The sequence below is a fragment of the Furipterus horrens genome, unplaced genomic scaffold, assembly GCF_987537825.1.
Source record: "Furipterus horrens unplaced genomic scaffold, mFurHor1.1.pri manual_scaffold_2, whole genome shotgun sequence".
Taxonomy (NCBI): Eukaryota; Metazoa; Chordata; class Mammalia; order Chiroptera; family Furipteridae; genus Furipterus; species Furipterus horrens.
Genome location: NW_028327172.1, coordinates 37,382,087 through 37,405,099, shown reverse-complemented (window position 1 = coordinate 37,405,099; position 23,013 = coordinate 37,382,087). Strand labels below are relative to the sequence as shown.

At 49.2% G+C, this 23,013-nt stretch overlaps 1 protein-coding gene across 1 annotated transcript in view; it reads left to right on the top strand.

The window, feature by feature from the left end:
- Positions 1-23,013, top strand: part of MICAL2 (microtubule associated monooxygenase, calponin and LIM domain containing 2) — a 205,382-nt gene that overhangs the window by 103,916 nt on the left and 78,453 nt on the right. Inside the window, exons 13-21 of the mRNA XM_090264022.1 lie at positions 93-240; positions 1,298-1,497; positions 1,884-1,990; positions 9,379-9,450; positions 12,614-12,763; positions 14,241-14,363; positions 15,835-16,053; positions 16,281-16,382; positions 17,595-17,720. Coding sequence (XP_090120148.1) covers positions 93-240; positions 1,298-1,497; positions 1,884-1,990; positions 9,379-9,450; positions 12,614-12,763; positions 14,241-14,363; positions 15,835-16,053; positions 16,281-16,382; positions 17,595-17,720 — 1,247 coding nt within the window. The remainder of the gene's footprint in view (positions 1-92; positions 241-1,297; positions 1,498-1,883; positions 1,991-9,378; positions 9,451-12,613; positions 12,764-14,240; positions 14,364-15,834; positions 16,054-16,280; positions 16,383-17,594; positions 17,721-23,013) is intronic.

Here is a 23,013-nt window from a genome sequence, read left to right as displayed (position 1 = left end):
GTACTGTTCCTCTTGGTCCCCAGCCATGGTAGCAGTCATAGCGGGGACCCTGAGATTACCTCAGAGCACTACACTGTCTCCCCTTACTGCAGAGTCAGACATTCGGCCCAGCAAGCTCTTAAACTGGTGCCAGCAGCAGACCGAGGGCTACCAGCATGTCAACGTCACCGACCTGACCACATCTTGGCGGAGTGGCCTGGCGCTGTGTGCCATCATCCACCGCTTCCGGCCTGAGCTGATGTGAGTCTGGGGCCCAGGCTGGACCTGCCAAGCTCCTCACAGCCCAAGAGGACCCTGGAAACAAGGGAAATCAGGGCTATTCTGCTAGATGCAGAATCTTCAGAACTTGGTTCAAAATTTCTCTGCGTATTTTCAATATGAGTTTTTTAAGTCTGTTTTTTTGCCTTTGCACTGATTAATCTGCCCACAACTCATTTGATCTGTGTTCTTAACATGTGAGTAGCAAAAGTGACTCAGGCTCACTGGTTATACTTGTCTCCCCGCCCCCTCCATTGCCACACTTGGGAAATATGAGCATTTGCACCATGGAGCACTACCCTTAAGGCAGGAATTATAGGCAAGACCTACTTTTGGGGGGATATGTGAAGATTTACAGCTAAAATATTAGATTTGAGAGCCAGAGTGATTAGCTGTGTACCAGTGGGCCAGCCACTTACCTTCTCTCAGTTTGTTTCTTCATTTATGAATTGGGAATAATGTCAGGCTCATTAGGAAGATTGAATCATGTTTGTGGAAATACCTGGTGTTGTTGAAAGCACAATGCATCCATTGATGTTGTATTTAAATGAGTGTGTACAGTGTAACCTTACACCCATGAGCAAATTCTTCCAAAGGGCTGGAAGGAAACCTACCAAAGGGTTATCAACTGGGACCTTTAGGAAGTGAGGTTGCCCTGAGAAGGGAGTGGGACTCTCACTTATTACTTTACATGTTGTAAATAACTTGATTCCTTTTGTTACAAGAAGCCCATGTTAGTCTTGTAAGTAAAAGAAAAGAACATAAGGGAACTATTTAAAAGTAAAATAGCTCATACATTTCCCAAAGTGGTGTAAATCATTTTCTGATGGATTTCAGCCCAGGCAACAATGACATTATCATGGCCCAAATCTGGTTTGATCCCACCCTGAGTGAGCGGGACAGTGTTAGCTTCTTTTGACTGAGCTCCCTGAGGAGCAGGGTGAGGGTTTGATTGGAGACAGGGATTGGGGTCACTGTTCCTTCACCCCCTCCACCTCTGCCTCCCCTTCCTGATTTTCACCTTGTTTTGATTCTCTAGCAACTTTGACTCTTTGAATGAAGATGATGCTGTGGAGAACAACCAGCTGGCGTTTGACGTGGCCGAGCGTGAGTTTGGCATCCCCCCGGTGACCACGGGCAAAGAGATGGCGTCAGCCCAGGAGCCCGACAAGCTCAGCATGGTCATGTACCTCTCCAAGTTCTATGAGCTCTTCCGGGGCACCCCGCTGAGGCCTGTGGGTAAGGATCTGCTTTGGGACCAGGCTTCACTCTGCCCTTGAGTCATTTCTGCCCTGTGCCCTTGCCTGGCTGCTCTTCACACTGGTGTCTTCTGTTCTGGGGCTGACCCATGTCTTGCCTTTGACTCTGAGGCCAAACAGGGGTGGATCCCACCCACCCAGAGCCATGTAAGCTGGTCTGTGTGCAGGTACCCCATGACACTGGGCATCTGCCCCTGACATTGGGAGGTCTCTGATTGAGCTGCACCAGCTCCCTACCCAGGCCATTTACATCTTTAGTTGGGGGGAGAGAATGATTTTGGAGGGATCTTGTATCTAGGACACCCCTGGGCCTTCGAGTGGTTGTGGCAGGAACCACATCTCAGTCATGCTTTTACTTCCTAACAGATTCTTGGGGCAAAAACTATGGAGAAAATGCTCACTTTGGCGTGGCCAAATCGTCCCTTTCTCATAACTATCTCAATCTCACGTTTCCTAGGAAGAGGACTCCACGGGTAAGTCTAGGCTTAGTTTTTGTTTAATTTCTTTTTGCATATGCATGGGATGAGGGGACTCGAGAATGGCCTGCTCTTGGTTTGTTTCTGCTGATAGATTATATAGAAAATGCTCACAGAAGATGTGAATAAAATTCAGTTTAGTAGCTGAGTGTTTTTGGAAGCTTCCCCTGGCATTTTGTAGCTGGGCTAGCTTCAGTGACTTAAAAGTGGTTTTAGGAATGTTGTGGTAGATCAGTTCTGCCTCCTAAGGGGGGAGGAGGAGATACTTTCTCACTTTATTAAGCAGTTTCTATAGATCAGGGATGCAGTGGCCATTTGGTGGCAGGGGTGTATGGTGACGCTACATTCACACAGTCTGTTGTATTAATTTGTTTTTGTTCATTCAACAAATGATTATCGGGCCCTACTGAATGCCACCATCGGAGCTGAACTTCTTGTTTGATTTCGGTGATGGGAGAAAATATACAGAGATGAACAAAATATAGCCCTTGCCTTAGAAGAGCTCAGAGCCTAAGAAAGAGGTTCCCAAACTTTCCTGACTTACGGCACCCTTCATGGCTCAGTAATTTTTTTTTCAAAGTGCCCATAGATCAAAAGAAACACCTAGAAGTTCCGTTTATTAAGTAATTAAGTTCAAATATCTTAGTAGGGATATTTTGAAAGGTCTATAATGGACCACACCAGGCTTCCCTAGGAAATGTACAATTCTCTGCAGCTCCTCTGAGTTTGCCATGATGCCACAGGTTGCCTTGGTACCCAGTTTGGGAAGTACGGGCTTGATGAGAAAGTATAGTTTTATTTGAGTGATGGCATCTCTGTGGAAGGGATAATGCCAGTTGTCTTGCTTATTGTGCTCATTGCACAGATCTGAAAAAGGAGGCCCAGAGATGTCAGGAGGCAGGTGCTGGCACAGAGCTTGCCTCCCGCTCCAGCGGGCGGTGGCCCGCCCCTCACAGCAGAGGGCGGCAGTCCTCCGCACGTCTCCGTCTCTCTGCGTTGCCTGCAGTCTCTTAACCCTGGCGGGTCATTTGGTGTCCTGCCAGCCCCTCCACCCAGGGCGGGGCCGGGCTGTGTGGCCTCCTCCCTTTCTCTCAGCTGTGCCTGCAGTGGTCACTTTTTCCACTGAGGTCTGCGCTCCCTGGAAAGTTGCAGGCAGTTGTGCTTACTCCAGCGTGTAGGATACGTAGCGCTCCACCACGCCCTGTCTACAGGAGGGAACGGGCGAGCCAGGCGAGGCCTGGGGAGGACGCTGCACGGGTCTGCTGGGGTTTTCAGCAGGGCAACTGAAAGGCTGCGCTGCACCCAGCTGCTCTGCCCTGCTCTGCACCCAGCTGCCCCACCCCTGTGTGAGGGCTGCACTGCCCACCGCATGTCCCATGAGTGAGAACTGCCTTCTGGAGACCAGTCATAGGCGTGTTTCACCCCACTCCAGTCACGTTTCTTCCGAAGCCCAAGGACCCAACTCTGGGCTGCCCCATCCCAGGCAAGCCAATGCAGCCTTTTGAGAAATCCTCTGCGCCAAGTGTTTACCGCCTGTCTCTGTTCACCCAGTTTCTCCCACCACAACTGGGCACAGTAGGGGGGAACTGGAGAGGACCGTTGAAACCTTTTCACTCACCGCACCCCTGTTTAAAGAGTGACGGAATCGGAAGGACCTGGCCAGCTCTGGCTCAGGAGGTGGGAATGGCCAAAAGTCAGTGGTCAGCAAGGCCAGCCAGGTCCTCGATGGCTGCTGGGGCCTCACCCCACTTTCCGCAGGCTCTGCTAGCAGGTTGCAGGGAGCAGGGGTGCTCAGCCCGACCAGCCCCAACCCATCTTGAACCATGTCCGCCCTCCTTGAGGATGTGCCCATGGGCTGTCTATCTTGAGAGAAGTGGAGAACCACAGATCTGATCACTCCCACAACCCCACTGAATGCCCCAAATTTGCCCTGCTCTTCATATAGGGAGAGAGATTATTAGTTCATTGAAGTATCTTATCTGTCTTCTCCTAACACTGATTGATTGCTTCCTCTGGGTGGGATGCCAGTTAGCAAGGCCAGGCAGCCACATGCTCCCTTGGGCATCCCTGAAATACCCCAGCAGTTGTCCACTACCCCATGCCAGTGCAGAGACCAGACCATGCGGAAGGTCTCTTCCCCCCATGTGACCATATGTCTTCTTGTTCTATCTGGATGCATTTTTGGTTTGGGGAACCTATTTGCAATGCTCTTTGGTCTTAACGTTTCTCACAATCAAAGAGTGCTGAGTCCCCTGGGATGGACTTAGAGGATGTCTGCCCAGAGACTCAGGAAAGTGCCCACACACAGAGGCTCCGTGACAGTCACACCCAGAAAAGATCAGTGCGGTTAGATCCACACCCCTTGGTGCCCCAGCTCATGTGGGCTGTGGACTGGAGATGCAGGCTGGCCCCGCGTGCATGATTCTCCACTGTCAGTGCACCCACAGTTTCTGCCTGTAGGTGCATCTGCCTCTGACCTCGCCCCTTCTCCCGTTCCTCTCTGCTCCTCCCCACTCCCCACCCCCACCAACCGCCAGAGGAGCGTTGTGATATGGGAATTGAACAGCCCATATTTGTTCACAACATGGCGTCTTCTCTGCTGAGCCAGTTTTAAAAATCTGTCTCCCTCCTAGTTTTCACAGTTGGTGTTTAATTTTCCCTCATCCCTGATCCTGATAACACAAAATCCCAGCAAACTGACCAATATTAGTCAAAATAATACTTTTCTTCCACCAAGGGCCATGTTGACATTTAGAGAGAGTAGTTTTCCTATCCATCCACCAAGAAGTTGTCCCTTTGGTGAGTGGTAACTGTGGGGTTGATTGATTAGCTCCAAAGACTGGATTGTCCAGGCTTGGGAAAAAGAGCTTGAAATTATATTTTTCTCTTTTATTTCTTATCCTCTCCTGAGGACATGCCTTCTGATTTGAGAGAGAGAAGGACACACATACACACACATCAGTGTGACAGAGAAATATCAATCAGTTGCCTGTCATACGCGCCCCACCAGGAATTGAACCCACAGCCTAGGTATGTGCCCTGGTCAGGAATTGAACCCATGACCTTTTGGTATATGAGACAATGCTTCAACCAACCAAGCCACCTGGCCAGGACTGTATTTTTCCTTGGTCTCCTTGTGCAGATCTGCCTCTGATCCTGGTCATCATCTAAAAGCCTCAAGGCAAACGACAATTCCTGGGGACTCCATACACCACAGGTGACACCTGAACATACACAGTCTCTGTCCTTGCTCTCCTAGATCTTCCACGTACATTACATATGTTCTCAGGGTACCTGATCTTTTCTCCATTCTGAACCCACTCCTTGGAGGACAGCACAGCATAAAAGTTGTCACTTGTCCTTGAAAAGCCCATCCCAGAAGCCAGGCTAGTGGCTCCAGGGTATTTATCCTGCTCAGCTGACTGATTCTGACCCAGGTCCTTCTCCAGCACTGTCCCTGGTAGAGGGGAGTACAGGTGACTCATGCCAGTGTCTCTCCTGGAAAGTCTAGATCTCCCTCCCAAGTCTCCTCTCCTTGACCCTCCTACACAGATACTCTGCAAAGAGCCAGGGGTTGCTATGCAAGAAAGTGCTTCCTCCACCCATCCATTCAGCTCTGCTCTAGGGGGTAGAGCTGAGACAAGCAAGGACCCTGCCCAGGGGAGCTGACCTTCTGGAGGGGCTTCTTAAGTTCCTCTCACTCCCTTTTCCCAGCTATTCTCTCAGAACCGCCCACCCAGCAGCCAAAGCCTGCCACTAGCTTTCTAGTCCTTCTCAGGTCAGAGATTTGAAGAAGGGTTAGGTGTGTCAGGGGGACCAGGTTCCGATCTGCCTGGCTCAGCAGCGGGGGGCCCTTGAGCAGCACCCCAGACCCTGTCCTGTGGTTGGCAGGCTGATCTCTCCTGTCCTCTCTGCAGCCACAGCCTGAGATTCTGAGCTCCTTACAGAATGGCAGTGTACATTGAAGCCTGAGGTCTGCTTGGGATTCACATGTTTAAACCTCTTGGGAAGTTCTTTTGCTTGTGTGAAAAATGATTATAATTATAAACATCGCATTGCTGTGAATACACCATAAATAAATGTGCACTGTAGGTCTGAGCACATTCTTTGGCACATGGAAGGGGCTCTGAAAATGATACGTCATGCCCTCTACAACTACTGATTAGATAAAGACGCTCATCTTCTGAAAAGATGAGTGAAACTAGTTGGGTTGAATACTTGGTTGGTACTGCAATCGTGATCGACGTAGATCTTCACAGAATACGAAACAGTTGTCTATTGTGTCACTGTGTGTCACTTTCTGAGGAAGGCAGGACATGTATTTTCCTCCCAGTTTTGGAGATGGGGAAACTTGGACGTAGGGAGATTAAATTGCAATATCATGTAGGTGGTGAATGTCAAAGTCAGAACTAGAACTCAGAGTTCCTAATTTCTGCTAACTAGCATTAACCTAAGTTACGCTGTCTAACACTTATACAGCGCTTTATATTATCAGAAGTGTTGTACATGCCTGACTTTATTAATTTTTACAACAACGTATGAGCTAGGTAGCATACTATCTTATAGGTGAGGAAACTGAAGTCACAGAAATTAGGTGATTCCCCTGAGGTCACAGAGCCAGTAAGCCATTAGTGTCAGAACTTGAGCCCATGACTCCTTACTACTCTGACATTGTAGAAGGATAGAGCTCTCTTGCTAGTGTCACTGGCCCTCTTTATATCCCTGACAGCCACCCTACTCAATCTGGTCATTGCCTGCAATGGCCAACCTCTCTTCCTATGACCCAAATCTAAATTTTTTTAGTATTGGCTAACTAAGTATAAAGTTTGTTTGCTTAGGCTAAAATCACAGTAAGTCAGGCAGTGTGGGAACATGGTTATTTTATGCTGATCAGATAAATGATCATATTGGTAGATATATGTCTATAATTTTTTTAAAAATGGAGATACTAATTAGTTTAATAAATGAGTCTTGGTACATAGAATCTTAAAAATCCTTGAGTAATCATGGTAAGAAAGTTTGGGTGAAAGGGATAGAAAAATTAATAGGAAAACAAAGTGAGTTACTGATTTATTCTCATGCCCTGCACAATAAGATTCTTTTTTCCTTGTACCCCAATTCTTGATGGAACAATATAGAGCCCAAGGAGATAGGGGTGCTGAGGCAACTTTAGTTCCCAAATAGAGATATAAAGATAAGAAAAAAATTGGTACATTTCTAGGTCTGCATTTTCTCCACCTTTTTGTTTTAACCTGGCTCTTAATTGAGAATCAGTGCTTCCGTGATAAACCCATAAGAGTAGAGACTGTTGCGGTATGCTTGTTGCTAACCTTCCCCACATAGACCACATTTTATTGTCCCATGGGTCAGGCTGAAGCTGAGGAGCTGCGGTTGCCCCCCACACTTCCTTTATTGCCCCTGAAGGATTTGGGGTCTCCTTAGGTGCTTCTATCAGACACCCTCTCCCCAGGAGTGCTTTCCATGGGCCATGGCTAACATACTGGGCTTGGACCTAGATAGGCTCTGATGGTTGGGACAGTCAGGCACACTGGAGGCTGTTGAATGCAAAAAAGAATAAGATGTGTTGCTCTTTGAGGGAAAAGCCAAGTCCTCATTTAAGGTGGAAACAAAAAAACAACAGAAAACCCTAAGATTATGCACCAAGTGTTCTTGCTGAGTAGGACATCCTGTGCTTTCCCAGGCTCTGGTCTCCAGGCCAGCGAGCCATTCACAGGCGGTGGAGCCGGGGCCCAGACAGCCTGTGTCTCTAAGACACAACGTGTTGCAAATAAGGTCATCTGTTTCTCTTGGTGTCTGCCCAAGCGCTGGGGCTGAAAGAATTTCCATTCACAGAATAATGATTTATTGGAAGCTGAAGAAAATGTGGAAGGGAAGGCAGGGCCCTTTGATCTGTTGTTTTTTTGCTGCCTGGGCAAGGGAAGGGTCATATTTTTAAACAAATATCAGTGACTGAACTCTGGTTGATCTTGTCTTTAAAAATAGTAAAGATTCTGGTAAATATGGGAGGGATCAGGGGTGAGGGGGAGTATAAGAACAGGGGAAGCAGGTGCTTTCTTTTGGAAGAAGGTAAATTCATAGCCCAGGACTCTAATGTTATTGTTATGTTATTGTTGTTAACTATTGTATAGTATGTTATCATATGTTATAATAATATCCAAAGTTATTAGTATTGGTTCAGAACAACTGAGAGATAAAAGAGTCCTCTTGTGCTGGCAAGTTTAGGATGTATGGGGCTGTTGGGGGAGAGTGGCCAGCAACCCTTGCTACTGCGTCCAAAGTGGAACGAGGGCCGGGTTTAATCTGGGCCTGCTATGGAGAGCCCTCTGAGTGTGAGGAGGCCCCCAGCAGGAGGGATACAGAGTCAGTGGGGATGATTCCACAGTCCTTAGGCAGCTGGCCGTTTGGGAAAGGCCCAGCTGGAGAACGGTGGTAGAGAGGTCTAACCTCAGTGTCAAGAATGGACTTCTCCTGCAGTGTGCAGAGGAGGTACCAAATCCAGCCCTCAAACCCATCCCAGCCCATAGCATCAGCTCAGCCTGCACAGTTTCACTCCCTCCTTTGAGAATCAAGCCTGACAATGGGTGGCCTTTGATGGTCCTTGAAGAGATGATGTGATGGGCTTGGCTAGTGCGAGTTTCTCTGTATTTAAATGTCCTGATTCAAGCAGTAGAAAGCAGACCGTAAAAGGGTATTGGTAGGGCAACCATGTAATTCATTGTCTAAACCATGGTGCTTTTGAGAGTGAAAGGTGGCACTATAATTATGCTAGGGGGAAAAACAATGAATCAGAACTGTCCTGGGCCAACTGGGCTGAATCCTGACTGTAGTGTTCAGACAAAATCTGGTGCTTCGTTGAAGTTAAACTATCGTGTACTGGTAGCTGAGATGGTGACTGAATGCAGATGTAATTTGCCATCAAACCCCTGGGCAGCTACTCTGAGTCCCAAGAGTCCTGCCTGCGAGATGAGCCAGTGTCACCTCCTTGTAGGAGGTGGTCTCCATCAGGCAGCACCCTGAGGTGCTTCAGCAGGCCTGGCTGTCACTGCCCTGAGCCCAAGGTCACACATTCACAGTGGGGATGATCCCTGCCATGTCCCAGGGAACCTTTGGGCTTTGGGATGTTTCAGCACAATTTGGGGGTGCAATTCCTACCCCTACTGACAGACACTGGCTCCCCAGGTGGCGTAAGGCTCCTTGCACTGCGCCCGAACGGAACTCTGTGGAGCATTGTTCATAGCGCAGGCTGGTTTGTCTCCGCCTGTCTCCTGGGCAGGCAGGCCGCATGCCCAGGGCTGGCTCAGGGCAGTCAGCAGAACTGCAGTCCTCGTTGCCCTGAGCTCACCATGCTTTCTTGGCCATTACAGGTGGACATCCAAACCGAGGAGAATAATGACATGAACAAACGAAGGCGGAAAGGCTTCAACAACCTGGATGAGGTTTGTGGGCACGGCTCTGTTTAAACAAAGGCCTGGCGCCTGACAGCCAGTGGCCACAGGCCCGCCTGGCTGCGGTAGCAGTCCTGGCCCTCCTTGCTTTCCTCTCTCAGGACCCACTCAGTTCCAAGCTTGACGGGTTGGAAAAACAGCTGGATCTGGTCCTTGCACCACTGACTTACTAGCTATGTGACCTTGAGAAACAGAACCTCCCAGAGTGGGCTTCATGTCTGTAAAATACAAATGGTACCTTTGAAATGTATGAAACCTGGCAGGCTTTTTGAAGATTAAATAAGAAGATATTATATAACATGTGGAGCATGATAAATGGCACCTATGTTAATCAATATATAATCACTATTAATAGTGAGCTCTAAAGAGGCACCAGCTGTCCCACTCTTCTCATCCTGTTTTCTACCTTTTGTGTTTTCTGCCCTTTTAGTCTTTAAGGACAATGTCCCAGTGCCCACAAGTGCCACCTTCTGGTGACAAAAGAAAATTACAGGCTACTTTATCAAAACCAAGCACCCATTTCTCCCCTGCTACTGAAAAATTGATCAGCAGAAAAGGAGAGTATCACTTCGCTTCCCCAGGCAACTCTTTAAAGAGACCTGAGATAGACCCTTCACTTGAAAAGGCCATTCTAGTCCCACAAAAGCAAGCCCAGATATTATCAGTGATCAGCAGGATGCCAGCTTTAGCTGGCCTATGGCTGATGTCATCATTATGACACAGAGGCACATGGGGTCGTTTTTTTTGTATAATGCATTGATACCTGAGTTACAGGACTTAGAAAAGACTTCCATCCATATGGCTGAAGAGGTTTCATTGCCGTATATTTTTATGGCATTGTTGTTCATGTCTGTGACTGACTGCACGTGGAAACCTTGAGTGGAGTCAGGACACTGGTCCTCACAGCTGCACTTTGTAACAAATGGAGTCACAAAGCCCACCCTGGGAAAAAGGGAAGCTGCCTATTGCTCAACTCATTTTCTGGGATACTCAAAGGGAAGTGCTGATAAAAAAAAATTTTTTTAAAGCCTGGCATTCAATTCATGCCTTAAAATGAGCACAACCTCATTTTATCCAATGAGTTCCACTCACCCTTGTTGGAACATTTTCTAGAACTTCTTTGGGTGATGCCTTCAAGAGCTGATGCTCTGGTGAGAGCCAGAAGCCAGTGAATAGGGAGATATTGGTAATTGAGAAGAGGAAGCAGAGGCTGAGTAACAGGGCAGGAGAGATGTTCCATTTCCCCAGCTGCAGACATTGGCTCCTGCCTCGTGTGCCTGTGATTTGCTCTGACCTCCACCTCAAGAACTTCCCGTGTGTGCACTTTGTCTCAGGGGGATGTCTTCTCCTGCCTTTCATCCAGGCCTCATTTGAGGGGATGTTTGTGCTATTCCTGTTAGTGGACTCAAAGGAGTGGAGCGTGGGAAGAAATCTGGTTGCACCTGCCCCTTCTGAGATGGCTCTGGGCTCTTTTCTGGGCCAGCTAGTTTGCTTCCAAGTCAGCTGTAACCGAACCAGCAGCACTATCATCACCTGGCAGCTGGTTACAAATGGAGAGTCTCAGGGCCCACCCCAGACCAACGGAGCCCAAATCTGTTTCTGAAGGAGCCCCTGGTGATTCATGTCTGGGAAGAGCTGTCTACATGACCCACTGTCCTGGCCACCTTTGGTCTTGTGCAAACAGTGACCGCCCCAGTAAACCCACCCTCTTTGCACTCAGGGTTGAATTGCTAAGCAAAGCTACATTTCTCACTTTGAAGTGGGGAGAGACTCTGGTCTGTGTTTGTCCAGAACTTCAGAGTGGCTGTGCACACAAGGTTTCCCATGGGGCTGCTACTCTTAGGGATATTTTTAAAAAACCATTGACTGTAGCTTGCTGCTTCCCATGAATTTCTTCTCGGTGAACACATCTTTGTTGTCCTGAGAACGTCTGTTTCTGTGCAGGAGATTCATTGTCTCCTTGGGAAAGCAGGCTGCCCACGTACACAACAGGGCCGTTTACAGGAGGCCTGTGGGGGAGATCCTGTGGACAGGGAGAACAGACATTCCATGAACACGGATCATTCCCCAAGTTTTACTTTTAGCAGATGAGCTAAAGAAACCTTACATGGAACTCCCTGTTATAAAACAGCAAAATCAAGTGATCACAGCCAACATCGCACTGGTCACTCATCACATTGGTACTGTGTACCCTGATACAAAGCCACGAGAAGAACACCTTCCCAAAATCACAACCCTGGTCTGGTCATGAGAAAACATCAGAGCAACCCAGATTAAGGGACTTTGTACACAGTAGCTGCCCAGACCCCTTCCAATCGGTCAAAGTCCTAAAAGACAAAGCAAGATGGAGAAACTTACAGATGGGAGAAGACCAAGGAGGAATAATGATTTAACTCAATGTAGGATCCTGGAACCAAAAAAGGACAAGTACAGAAAACACCAGTGTAATCCAAATCCAGTCTATAGTTAAGAGTATCATGCTGGTGTTAATTTCTTCGTTATGATAACTGTCTCGTGATTACCCCAGATCTTAGCATTACGTGCAGCTGGGTGAACTATCTGAGCTATCTTTGTAACTTTTCTATAAATCTAAAATTATTTCAAGATTAAAAGTTGTTTTTAAAAGATGGCCACAACAGAGCAGGACAGGTTGAAGTTGGGAGTGGGATTCAGAAGAGAAAGGAGAAGCCCAAAGCCTGTGCCCAACAGACACCCCTCTTATCCCCTTCATCCCCCCTACTGTTCACCTCTTGGAAGCCACAGGATATATTTTAAAATTAATTTTCCTCACCATTTCATGATTATATTTGATTTTATTTTGCAACAGCCATGTGAAGTGTGGGCTGTGCTCCTACTTGACAGATGAGGAAACTTCTGTCGATTGCCAAGGTCACTGGACTAGGAGCAAAAGTGTCAGGACGAAAACCCTAACTCTCTGGCTCCCTAGCCTGGGAGTGCCCACCTTTGGGAAGACACATCCCTCCTGTGAGCGTTGTCTCCATTTGGGCATCACCTGCTATTTGTGTCTCACTTCCTCAGACCACGGAGGGTCTCCTTCTTCAGGAAATTAGTCCCCTGTCCTCAGACCCCGGGCCCCTCCCTAATATCTGGGTTCTGGGGCCCAACGACCAATGCACTGATTTGGCTTTTGCAGCCTTCAGCCTTTTCCAGCCGGAGTTTGGGTTCCAGTCAAGACGGCAGTGGCAGTAAAGAAGGGGGCAATCAGAACAAAGTCAAGTCCATGGCAAGTCAGCTGCTGGCCAAGTTTGAGGAGAGCTCTCGGAACACTTCACTCCTGAAGCAGGTGAGTCCCATCACTTGTTCACTGGAACTGACTTCTTGGTGACCAGAACTGAGAAGTTAGAATAAATGTTCAGGCTAGTGATGTATTTCAGGTATGCCAGCCAGGCCTGGCTCAGGTGAGCCTTCTTCTAGACCAGGAATCAGCCATGTTTTCTAAAAGGGGCCAGATGGCCAAAACTTTGCGCTTTGGGGGCCATCTGATTCTTGCAGCTACTCAACTCTGCCATCGTAACATGAAAACAGCCATAGACAATATGTAAACAAATATGCATGGCTGTGTTCCAATAAAACTTTATTTACAAACTAAGCAGCAGACCAGATTTGGCCCAAGGACCATAGTTTGTCATGTTTGTTCTGTATTAGAGAGGAAATCCCTTCCCTAATTTGGTTTTACTTTGCAACCGTGATTCGGTTTGCATCCATCAATGAGATGGTGCAGCTGGAGGAAGCTTGGGAGGTGCTGGCTTCCTGGGAGAGCACTAAGTTTACGGTGAGAAGTCCCATCCAAAGAAGGGGAAACTGACTCATGGGACTTAGCTCCATGTGGGCCTGCAGGGATGGGGACCAACCTCCTAAGTGTTGTGGTACCCCCTCCCCAGGTGCCCTCAGGTCAGGTGGCAGGCCTGTGTGTCTGAGCAGGGTCAGGATGAGTCTGCAGGCAGTCAGAGCTGTGGTCAGGTGGCAGACTGAGTGGACTTCTTTCAGACCCTGGCTTGGGGGTCTATGCTGCATGCTTCAGTTTGCTATCCTTAATTCCTCTGGGATGCCACTGTCACACTACCAAAGCTTGGGACAAGAGGTTTGGTTTTCCTTTGGAGAATACTTGTCACATGACAGAATTAGGTTCTTCTCAGAAGGAGGGCAGACTCAAGGTTAATTAGGTTTTTAGAGGTGATCATAGATGTCTTCTTGGTCCTGATATGAACCATGCCTCTTCCAGAAGAAAAAAAAAAGGTGACTTTCCCCAGGAAGCCAGGTTTTATTCTAAGGGGGTCATTTTCCTGTGACTTGTTACTCTGAATTTTTTTTTCTCAATTGCCTCTTCTGAAGGCTTGGTCCCTTGCAGCCCCCAAGTGTTGCTGAAGGACAGTAGCATCCCATCCTCTAGAAGGCAGGAAGCTTTTCTGTTTTCAGGAGGACTCCAGGGCCAGCCACCTTGGCCTGGCGTGGGCTCTGGCAGTGCCTGTCCAGTGCCCCAGGTCTGAGCCAGCAGCAAGGCCTCTCTGAATTCACACATTGTCCCAGAGGAGGGGACTCCAGGACTTACTTTCCACATGGGCAGAGAGCCAGGGTTCAGGTTTCCTGGCGGGGCCCAGCCTGTGCTCAGCCCAGTGCTCTCCCTGTCTCCCTCTCTGTACCTGAAAACTCTCCCTCTTGGCCTCTCTTGCTCTCCTCCCTCCAAGTGTCTCAATCTGACTCAGCCTTTTCCTTCCTATCTCCTGCGGCTGCTTTTTGGGGACTCACCTTCCTCCTCCCAGGAACACCATGTCTCGGGGATAGGTAAGCCTGTCCTGCGCTCGTCCTCAGACCATCCCGTTAACTCTTGCTGTCTCAAGCCGGAGGAGCCCACAACCAGCCCATCACCTCCTCTGAAAAGGCAGGTAGGGCTCCTTCCAGTGGATGGGGTCTTGGTGAAGCCAGAGGGGACTTGAACACAGGGGGGTGGGCTCTTGGCCTGCTGCACACCCCAAGTAGGCTGATCATAGGTTCTCTGGGAAGGCAGACACAGCATGAGGTCCTCACCCTTTTAGATAAGAATAACCAAATATGCAGCATCTTGAAATACATGTCATTGATCCTTCAGCCAGTCAGGGGTATTGAATGACCAAATGCTATGTGCTTGCCATTCTGTTTCCTTGGGGAAAACAGAGCACACCACGTGGTCTGTGGTCTGTTTTGTCTGATGCTCCTGGAACACATAGCTTTAGTTGCAGAAGTACTGAAATAGACTGATTTCTAAATTGATGATAAAGTGGCAGTGATGATGGAGTGGGCTTAGGTGGCCGGCTGGCCGCACGCACCAAAGGGGTAAGGCTGGGATGTGGTGCAGGCCTCCCCGGGTGCCCAAGTAAATGAGGACCCGCTTGGTGTGCAGGGAGGCAGATGGCAGCTGTGGACTGTGGTTTTTCCCAGCTAGCATCTCTGGGTTTGGAATTTGAACAGAGTCATTATTATTGACCACAGCATTCAAAGATGTCCAGTCAGCGTGAGAAATTTTGTATTGCTTCCGGCAGTGGAGGTAGAATGAGGTCAGTGTGGATGTAAAGCAGAGATTTTGTCTGTGTGTATAAGAATTACCTAAGGAGCAATTTGGTTTTCAATTAAAAAATGAGTGTTAAAAAATAATATCGATATCTGGTGCCTATCCCAAGACCAATTAAATTAGAATCTCTGGAAGTCAGGCCCAGTCGTGCGTCGGTCATTAAAAGTGCCCCATGTGATTTCAGTGGGCATCTAGGGGTGAGAACCAGGGTTGCGCAAGTGTTGCTTTGCTGGGTGTGGAGGGGAGCCCAAGACTAATGGTAACAAGGGTGTCAGATTTATATAATGTTATTAAAAATGTGACCCCAATAAACCTAATTTTTAAAGACTATTTTCCCCATTTAGTTTTCTTTATTTTATTTAATTAATTTTTAGAGAGAGGGGGAGGGAGGGAGAAAGAGAAACATCAATGTGTGAGAGAAACAGCAATTGCTTGCCTCTCGCACGCCCCAACTGGGGACCTGGCCTACAACCCAGGCGTGTGCCCTGACTGGGAATCAAACTGGCAACCTTTTGGTTTGCAGGCTGGCACCCAACCACCTGAGCCACACCAGCCAGGGCCAATAAATTTAATTTAAAAAGAAAATATTTTAGAAATTAAAAATAAATAAATAAGTAAATAAAAGGAGATACCAGGTGGTTCTGATGCAGGTAGTAGAACATCAACGCCTGAGGTTTATTTGGAATCTGACTCAAGGCAGCACCCAGTGCACCTGTGGTCCCCAGTCCTCATGGGGGTTCCTCATGTTTGGGGGGGCAGCTATGAAAGGGCCATAGTAGGAAAGGAAGCTTGATTTTTCTTCTCTCCAGTTCCCCTCGGTGGTTGTGACGGGGCATGTGCTCCGAGAGATAAATCAAGTGTCTGCTAGTGGAGAGTGCCCGAGCCGGCCCTGGAGAGCCAGAGCCAAGTCTGACCTGCAGCTGGGTGGGCCAGAAAACCGTGCTGGCCCGCCTCCCACCTGCCAGGCCGCGCTGGCCCTCTCGGGGGTGCTGCGGCGTCTGCAGCTCGTGGAGGAAAAGATTCTCCAGGTGAAAGCCTTGCCCTGTGCCCTGCCTCTGCCTGTGTCTGGGGTACTGCCTATGCCCCCTCTTCCTCTGCCTGCCTGGGCTGGGTTCTTTCTCTTGTTCATGCACACCCTGTCCCCTGCCTGGTGTGTGGTGAGTGAGACGTGCCTGCCTGATGGCCTCCCACTTCCCACCATGCCTCTCTCTGTCACTGTCTCTTTTTTCTTTCTCCTTTCTTGCCTTGACTGCAGAAGAGGGCTCAGAACTTGGCCAACAGGGAATTTCACACCAAGAACATTAAGGAGAAGGCGGCTCACCTTGCCTCCATGTTTGGACATGGGGATTTCCCACAGGTAACCGGGGCTTTCAGAGCCCCCCAGGAACCCAGGCGTTGGCCATCCAGGGAGGTGACCACGAATCAGTCTCTGGAGCGCCATTTCCTTCTCCCTCCTGCTTTTATAGCATGAGGCACGATTCACTGTTCAAACCACTAAAGAATTCAAGGTGCTATCTAAAAGGGATGCAAACAAGGACATTCAAAGTAAGTAGATAAATAGGGACAAAGGGAAAACCAAGGCAGAAAAGTGAGCTCACATGAAAGGAAGACGTTACTGAACAGAAACACAGGCTGCCGATCTCAGACAGCTTCTGAGTGGGCTCTGAGCTTCCTAAGGGCCAACACAAAGAGGAGGAGCTGGTCAGGTGCAAGAATTACGTGACAGTGCCTTTAAGGTGAAAGCAAACCAGTTGTGCATGATATTTTGGGGCAAGATGGAGAAATCTCCCCTCGGCCTTGATCAGGGACACACTGATGAGGAGGTCAAACAGATGCTATAACCTTGGCTCTTCATGGAGCCAAGAAGAATGGCTTAACCTTAGAAGACAAAGTGCAGCCCCCTCCAAGCCAGGTGCTCATTTAGAAACTTGCTAAAAAGAGGAATGTGTGTGGGCAAGGAGGTGAAGGGATTGAGGTGAGGTCCCACGGTACATGTATGTGTGAAGCACTCTATTGCATCAAATCTGGTCTTTAGGACATAACCTCCCCTGATGCTTTCGCTTGGGCTCCTCCAGACCTGTGGCCTCTGCTACTCAGCAGAGTCACTGATGTGGGAAGGAGGCTTTGTGTTTATTTTGTTCATTTTTAGCTGCTGGGAGGCTGGCACAGTTGTCTGCAGCTACAGAGGCTCCTGCTGGGGTCATCTGCTCCAAAGTAGCCCAGGATTCTCCTGTCCTACGCTTGCACCTGCCCCTTTATACCAAGCTCCAGAGTGAGGGCTTCAGGACTTAGCACTGTTGTCTCTGGCAGACATAGTGCAAGAACAGGAGAGACCTGTTCCAGCTATTATAGTGAGACAAGGGGGTTGGCATAGTTGTAGCAGAAAATGTTACCAGGAGCCAGACAGTCCTGCTGAGCTCCAAAGACAGAGGCCTCTGCTTTGTCCTGAGAGGCAGGCCCAGACATCTCTTCCCCTCCTCGAGTGTGTAGGCATGGGGCTGCGTTGAGGCGAGCATACTGTGCCTTTCCTGGGGCTAATCATAGTTTCCTCTGTGTCTGTTCTGTGCAGAATAAACTACTCTCTAAAGATCTGTTGCTTACTCACCCTCCATCTCCTCCCTCCTGCCTTCCGTCTCCTGATCCAGCTGCCACTTCCTCTCCATCGACCGTTGACTCTGTTTCTCCGGCCAGAAAGGTAGTTGTCCTGAACAATTAGCTCCCCCTACTCCCTGCATGTCCCGAGATGTCCCCCTGCTCTGCTAGACCTGCCCAGATAAACATCGGGAGTTTGGCTTGGCTGAGATGAAAAGCTGTAAGATACTTCACAACAGTCCTGGACTTGGTTTTGGTTTTGTCTTTGACCCAGCAACATAGTGGAACAGGAAGCACACAACAACTTGTCTGACATGGCTCTTTCATACAGCAAGCATTAGTTGGCACCCACCGTATGCCAGCCGCTGTGCCAGATGCTGAGGAACTAAAAAGGAAGGCGGTACACCTTTCTTACTACAGTTTATGTGGCAAACAGCACATGAGAATAGAAATAAGTAACTTTTTACCATATGAAATTGCTGATGTTTGGCTGTTTTTAACCTAACAATATGGCAGTTGCACATGGTGAATCCAATCCAATACTACCCATTAACTGTATGACAGACATAAAAGGCAAGATTGTAGGAACCCAGAAGGGAGAAGCCAGGAAGGAATCACAGAGGAGGGAAGAGGGGGCCGAGTGCTGAAGGTTAAACAGAGGATCTGCTGGAGGAAAGTGGAAGGTGAGGGTACTTTAGAAAGGGCCCGGCATGCGCAAAGGAAGGCTGACAGGACTTACATGAATGTAAGGTCAGAATCCTGGTGTGACTTGAACTTGGGGGTAAAAGTATTCATGGCGGTGCAGAGACTGAGGATGAACGTGAGCCCGTTCTGTTCATGTTAAGGGATTTCATTCTGTTCTCTTCTAGAGAGCCACTGAAGGCTCTGCTTTGTGTTCTAGAAGGATGGTTCGGGGAACAGTGCAGAGGTCGGCTTGAGGGCGGGAGGAAGGAGGTGGGGAGCTAACTCTGCTTAAGTTGATAAAGAAATGCATTCTGAGCAATTATTAAGTTTGGGTTCCACTGCACTTTTTATGTTTTCCCTTGTCCTCCTGTTGTTACCTGATATGCTGAGAACACTACAGGCCAGGGGGGGAGGAGACAGCCCCTGAGAAACTTGGTCGCTAGAATGCATGAGCCTAAAAACGGACGGGAAGCCCACTTCTTCAGTGGCTACACACGGGACTAGGTCTGACAGCCCCTCTGGACGGTGGGCATGTCTCCTGCCGCATCAGCCTCACACAGGCCTTGGCTGCCACTTCTCAAATGGGCTCTTCAAACAGCTTTACACCAATGTCGCTCTTTAGGCCAATGGGTGAACATGAACTCATTTGACAAATATTTGTTGAAAGACAGCTTGGTCATTCAACAGCAGGCTCTTGGGATATGCACCAGTGAACAGGAGCCCTGTTCCTGCCCTGAGGAGGCTTGCCTTCTAGTAGGGGGAGGTAAACAACCAACCATGACATAATAGAGAAGCAAATTATGTAATATGTCAGAAGATAAGGTGATCTTCCCATGGAAAAATTAGCAGATAGCAGGGACTTGGCATATAAGGGAAAGGTAGCAATTTTAATGGGGTAATGAGAGGTTCTTCCTGGGAAAGCGTGAGCTGAGTGGGAGCAGAGCCACAGAAAAGACAGTGAAGATGCAGGGAGGAGACTAGTGCCCGGGGCTCTGGACTCCAGCCAGGTGTTCTCTTCTCTGTCCCACATCAGCCAGGTGTGAATGGAGGCTCCTCAGAAGGAGCCGCCCAGAGGCTGCGTCCATGCAGAGCCCTGCACCCAGGCACGGCCACGACTGCAAATGGGGTGGACTTTGGGATGCCCAGCCTCAGGTCCCATTGGCCACTACCTCTACAGTTTTCTTCCTTGTTTCTCCCAGGTTGTGCTAGCACAATCGCCCCCTGTTTTTTCTTATCCCACCTCCTAAGCCAACGTTGGTGATCAGATAATGGTGTAATTGGGCTATTTTAATAGCTTCCACCGTGATGTGCCTTTCACAGTGTGGCTGGGAATGGTTGGGGAGGTCTTAGAAAGGGCCACCCTGGGACACTGGGCAAGTCACTTACGCTCTTTGTGCTTTAGTTTCTCCATTTGTATAAAGGACCCAGGTTGGACTTGACACCCACAGACCCCTCCAGATCTCACTATGAAGCCACTGTAGGCAGTTAGGGATGGAGTGGTTAGTTTCTTGGAGAGGATATTGCCAGCTGCACCACTACCCACCCCCCAACTTCCCTCCCTCCCCTGACCACACCCCACCCGTGATTCAGCTGTGCACAGGCAGAATCTCCTCTGAGAAGAGAATTTGCTGCCTCTAAAGTAGGTGACAACTTGGAGACAAACAACTTTGTTCGGTTTTGGTGGTGCACGGGGAGCCTCCCTTTCGGAGAGAGCCAGGGCCGTTTCTTTCTGACAGATTATAGGCTGTCCTCATTACTTGGTGACCTAAGTTTGCCTCCATTCAGGGGAGCTAGAGGAAGGAAGGTGATGCTCAGTCCTTGGCAGCCTCCTGGCAGGCAGCCTGTCTCTCTTCCTACCCTAGAGCCCCACACTGTGACACTGAGGACCCAGGGACAATCACCTCCTCATGGGGCAGACTTGGCCAAACTTGCCACGAGGAGCGCATGTTATTCACAGGGACAAAAACTTGGGTCACCAACTCTGCCTTCGGATTGCACTGACCCACCCTCTCAGACTGATGTTCTCCCTTAAATTTCAGAGTGATCCTGCTGGTGTTTGTTTGTTTGTTTGTTTGTTTGTTTGTTTGTTTGTTTGTTTTTGGCCTGAACAGTTACAGAGAACCTTGAGGTCTTCTCATTTAGGGCCCAGATTCTTATCCCAGAGTCTTGTCTTCAAGACTTCAGACGATGGAGTCATGTCCAGTCTTATGTCCTCAGCACCATTGGACTCATCCATCCCATCAAGTCAGCCCACCTGTAGTGGCATCAGCCCCCTATCATTTCTTAGTTAACTTCTTTATTGGAGGAGAGAGGCCTCTGCTCATTTGACTTCTGCTCTGGCTGCTAGCCATTTGCCAAGACTGAGTGTTTGCACAGCTGAGCGAGAGGGAAGGCTTCCCTGGACTGGGGACTGTGGGTTCGTCCTCCCGGGTCAGGAGAGCAATGTGCATTGCAAAAGGAGCTTTTTCTACCTTTCTGGGTGTTTATTTTAAAACTAGATTTGCAGGGTTTACTCTAGAGATTTGCGTATTAGAGAGAGGGTGGGCAATCTTGGGTGGCAATCTGCCTCTGTTCCATCTGGTACAGGACAGGTCTCAGGGCTGCCTCCAACCTCATTGTCCTCTTTGTCCCAGGGTAGAGCTAGGTGGCTCTTCAGATGTGTCCAGTGTGCATTCCAGCCTGGGGATTTTGATGTGCAGAGTGCGGTAGGGAGAAGGATAGGGGCTTGCAGTCAGAGCACTGATTACTGTGTGACCTCAGACAGGTCAGTGGCTCTCTCAGCTCCTTAGTTTCCTAACCCATAGAGTGGAGGGTGATTGGAATAATGCAGTGTCTAGCCTGTGTCAAAAATGCCTGAAGTACATGTGCTCTTTCCCCAGAGGAGGAGAATTCTAGAGGAAAGCTCATTTACCTAAAATGCACGCTGATGCCTCTCTTTCTAAAGGCAAAGGTGACTACCTTTGGGTTTCCATTTCCATCCCAGCCACTTAGAAATACTGAGGCCTCAAGCGAGTTAGAGAGACGCCCTGGACCTCAGCTGCCCCCAGCTGTGAAGGGAGATTATAAGATCTACCTCATAGGCCGTGAGGGTTAAATACACATGATGAACCAAGGCACAGAGGTGCAGATATGGGCTCCCCTTGGTTGGGGGCGTGGGGGTTGGTCACAGACCCAAAGGCCTGCCTATATTAGCTTTGAGCATGTATGATTCAGACCCTTTTCAGCAAGGGGGTTTCAATCCTTGCCCTCCCTTTTCCTACCCTGGGCATATGGCTGAGGACTTGGGTCCACCAGCCTCGTGGCTGCTGTTTCTCAGGCAGGGACTCTTCGGTGAGGAGTGCCCTTGCTCGAGCAGGCCCAGGAGATGTCCTCTGGCCCTGCCTGTGGAAAAACCGCCCTGTTGTGTGAGGTCCCAGTGCTGAGGCCCTGGAAGCTTTACTCTCACCCCTGCCTGACCCATGTGAGCTTTGTGATGATCATAGCAGGCCAGGTGCCCACCGGTGACCCAGCTCTGCAGAGAAGCACAGTCTGGACACCTGGTATGCTTGGCAGAGTCCCAGGCCCCGGGGGGAACATTACCATTGTTTGGACACAAAAGGGTCAAGGAGCCTGCTTCTTCCTTCATTCAGAGCATCTGCTCTGTGCCAGGGGTGTAGAGGTGAGTAAGGCAGAGTCATGACATCAGGGAATGCTGACCAGAGGGGAGATAGGCCAGCTCGGAGCAAGGTACGAAAGGCTCCAACAACCAGGCAGAGAGCCTCATGTCCCGTGCTGGGCGTAGCAGGATTCCTCAGGAATGCCTCTTTGTGGAGGTCCAGGCGTCTCATGCAGCCTCTGGCGGTGCTGCTTGTGACAACAGTTACCTCATCATGTTAGAATCTGGGTTGAGCAAAGCCAGGACGCTCATCCTGGGAGGGCCCCGTTGTTCGTCCTTGTGCAGAGGAGGAAACCCAAGCAACCAAGGGTTCCCCAGTGAAGGCCATCTAGCGGGGAGAGAGGTCCCAGAACGCGGACATGGCAAGCTGCACCAGCCGTGGTGCTTCGAACTCATTAACCAACTGCCAAGAGCTCTTGGGAGCCCAGGGTTGTGGGAGGCGCAGCCCAGACTCTTTGACAAGCCGCATGGCAGCCCTGCCGGGATGGTGGCGGCCCCCCCGTTTCACAGGTGCAGAAGCCGAGGCTCACCAAGAGAAGTGGCGTGTGTGAGGTGAACCGGACGTCACGTGAGATAGACTTTCTGAATTCTTTAACCATTCCAGCGTGCTCTGATTGGCTGAATAATAATTAGAATTTACAATGGGAAAAAGGGGGTGAAAAGTAGCCCAATTCTGTAATTTTACAAGAATATTGAAAGATACATAAAGGGTTATAAAAAACAGTCCCATGGCCTCTAAAATGATCAGTTCTTACAAAACTGGTGGTTGGGGCATGATCACTTTTGGTCACACCATCAGATTGCCCAACTCTGCATTTGACAAACTATTCCCAGCCTAATGGTACATTTGTGACTTGCCTTTCAGTGCGTGAATCCCCTTGTTGAAAACCTCCAGGTCTTACGCTGAGATCAATACCAGGCTGAGTTTTCTGGAAGTTTCTCCATAAGTTGAGCATCTGTTTCCTTCTCAGGATCTCGAGAGGCTGGTAACTTCCTGGCCAACTAGAGCGGTGCTACTTCTTAATGTGTGGTCCGCGGGCAGGTGCTGGTCTGTGAC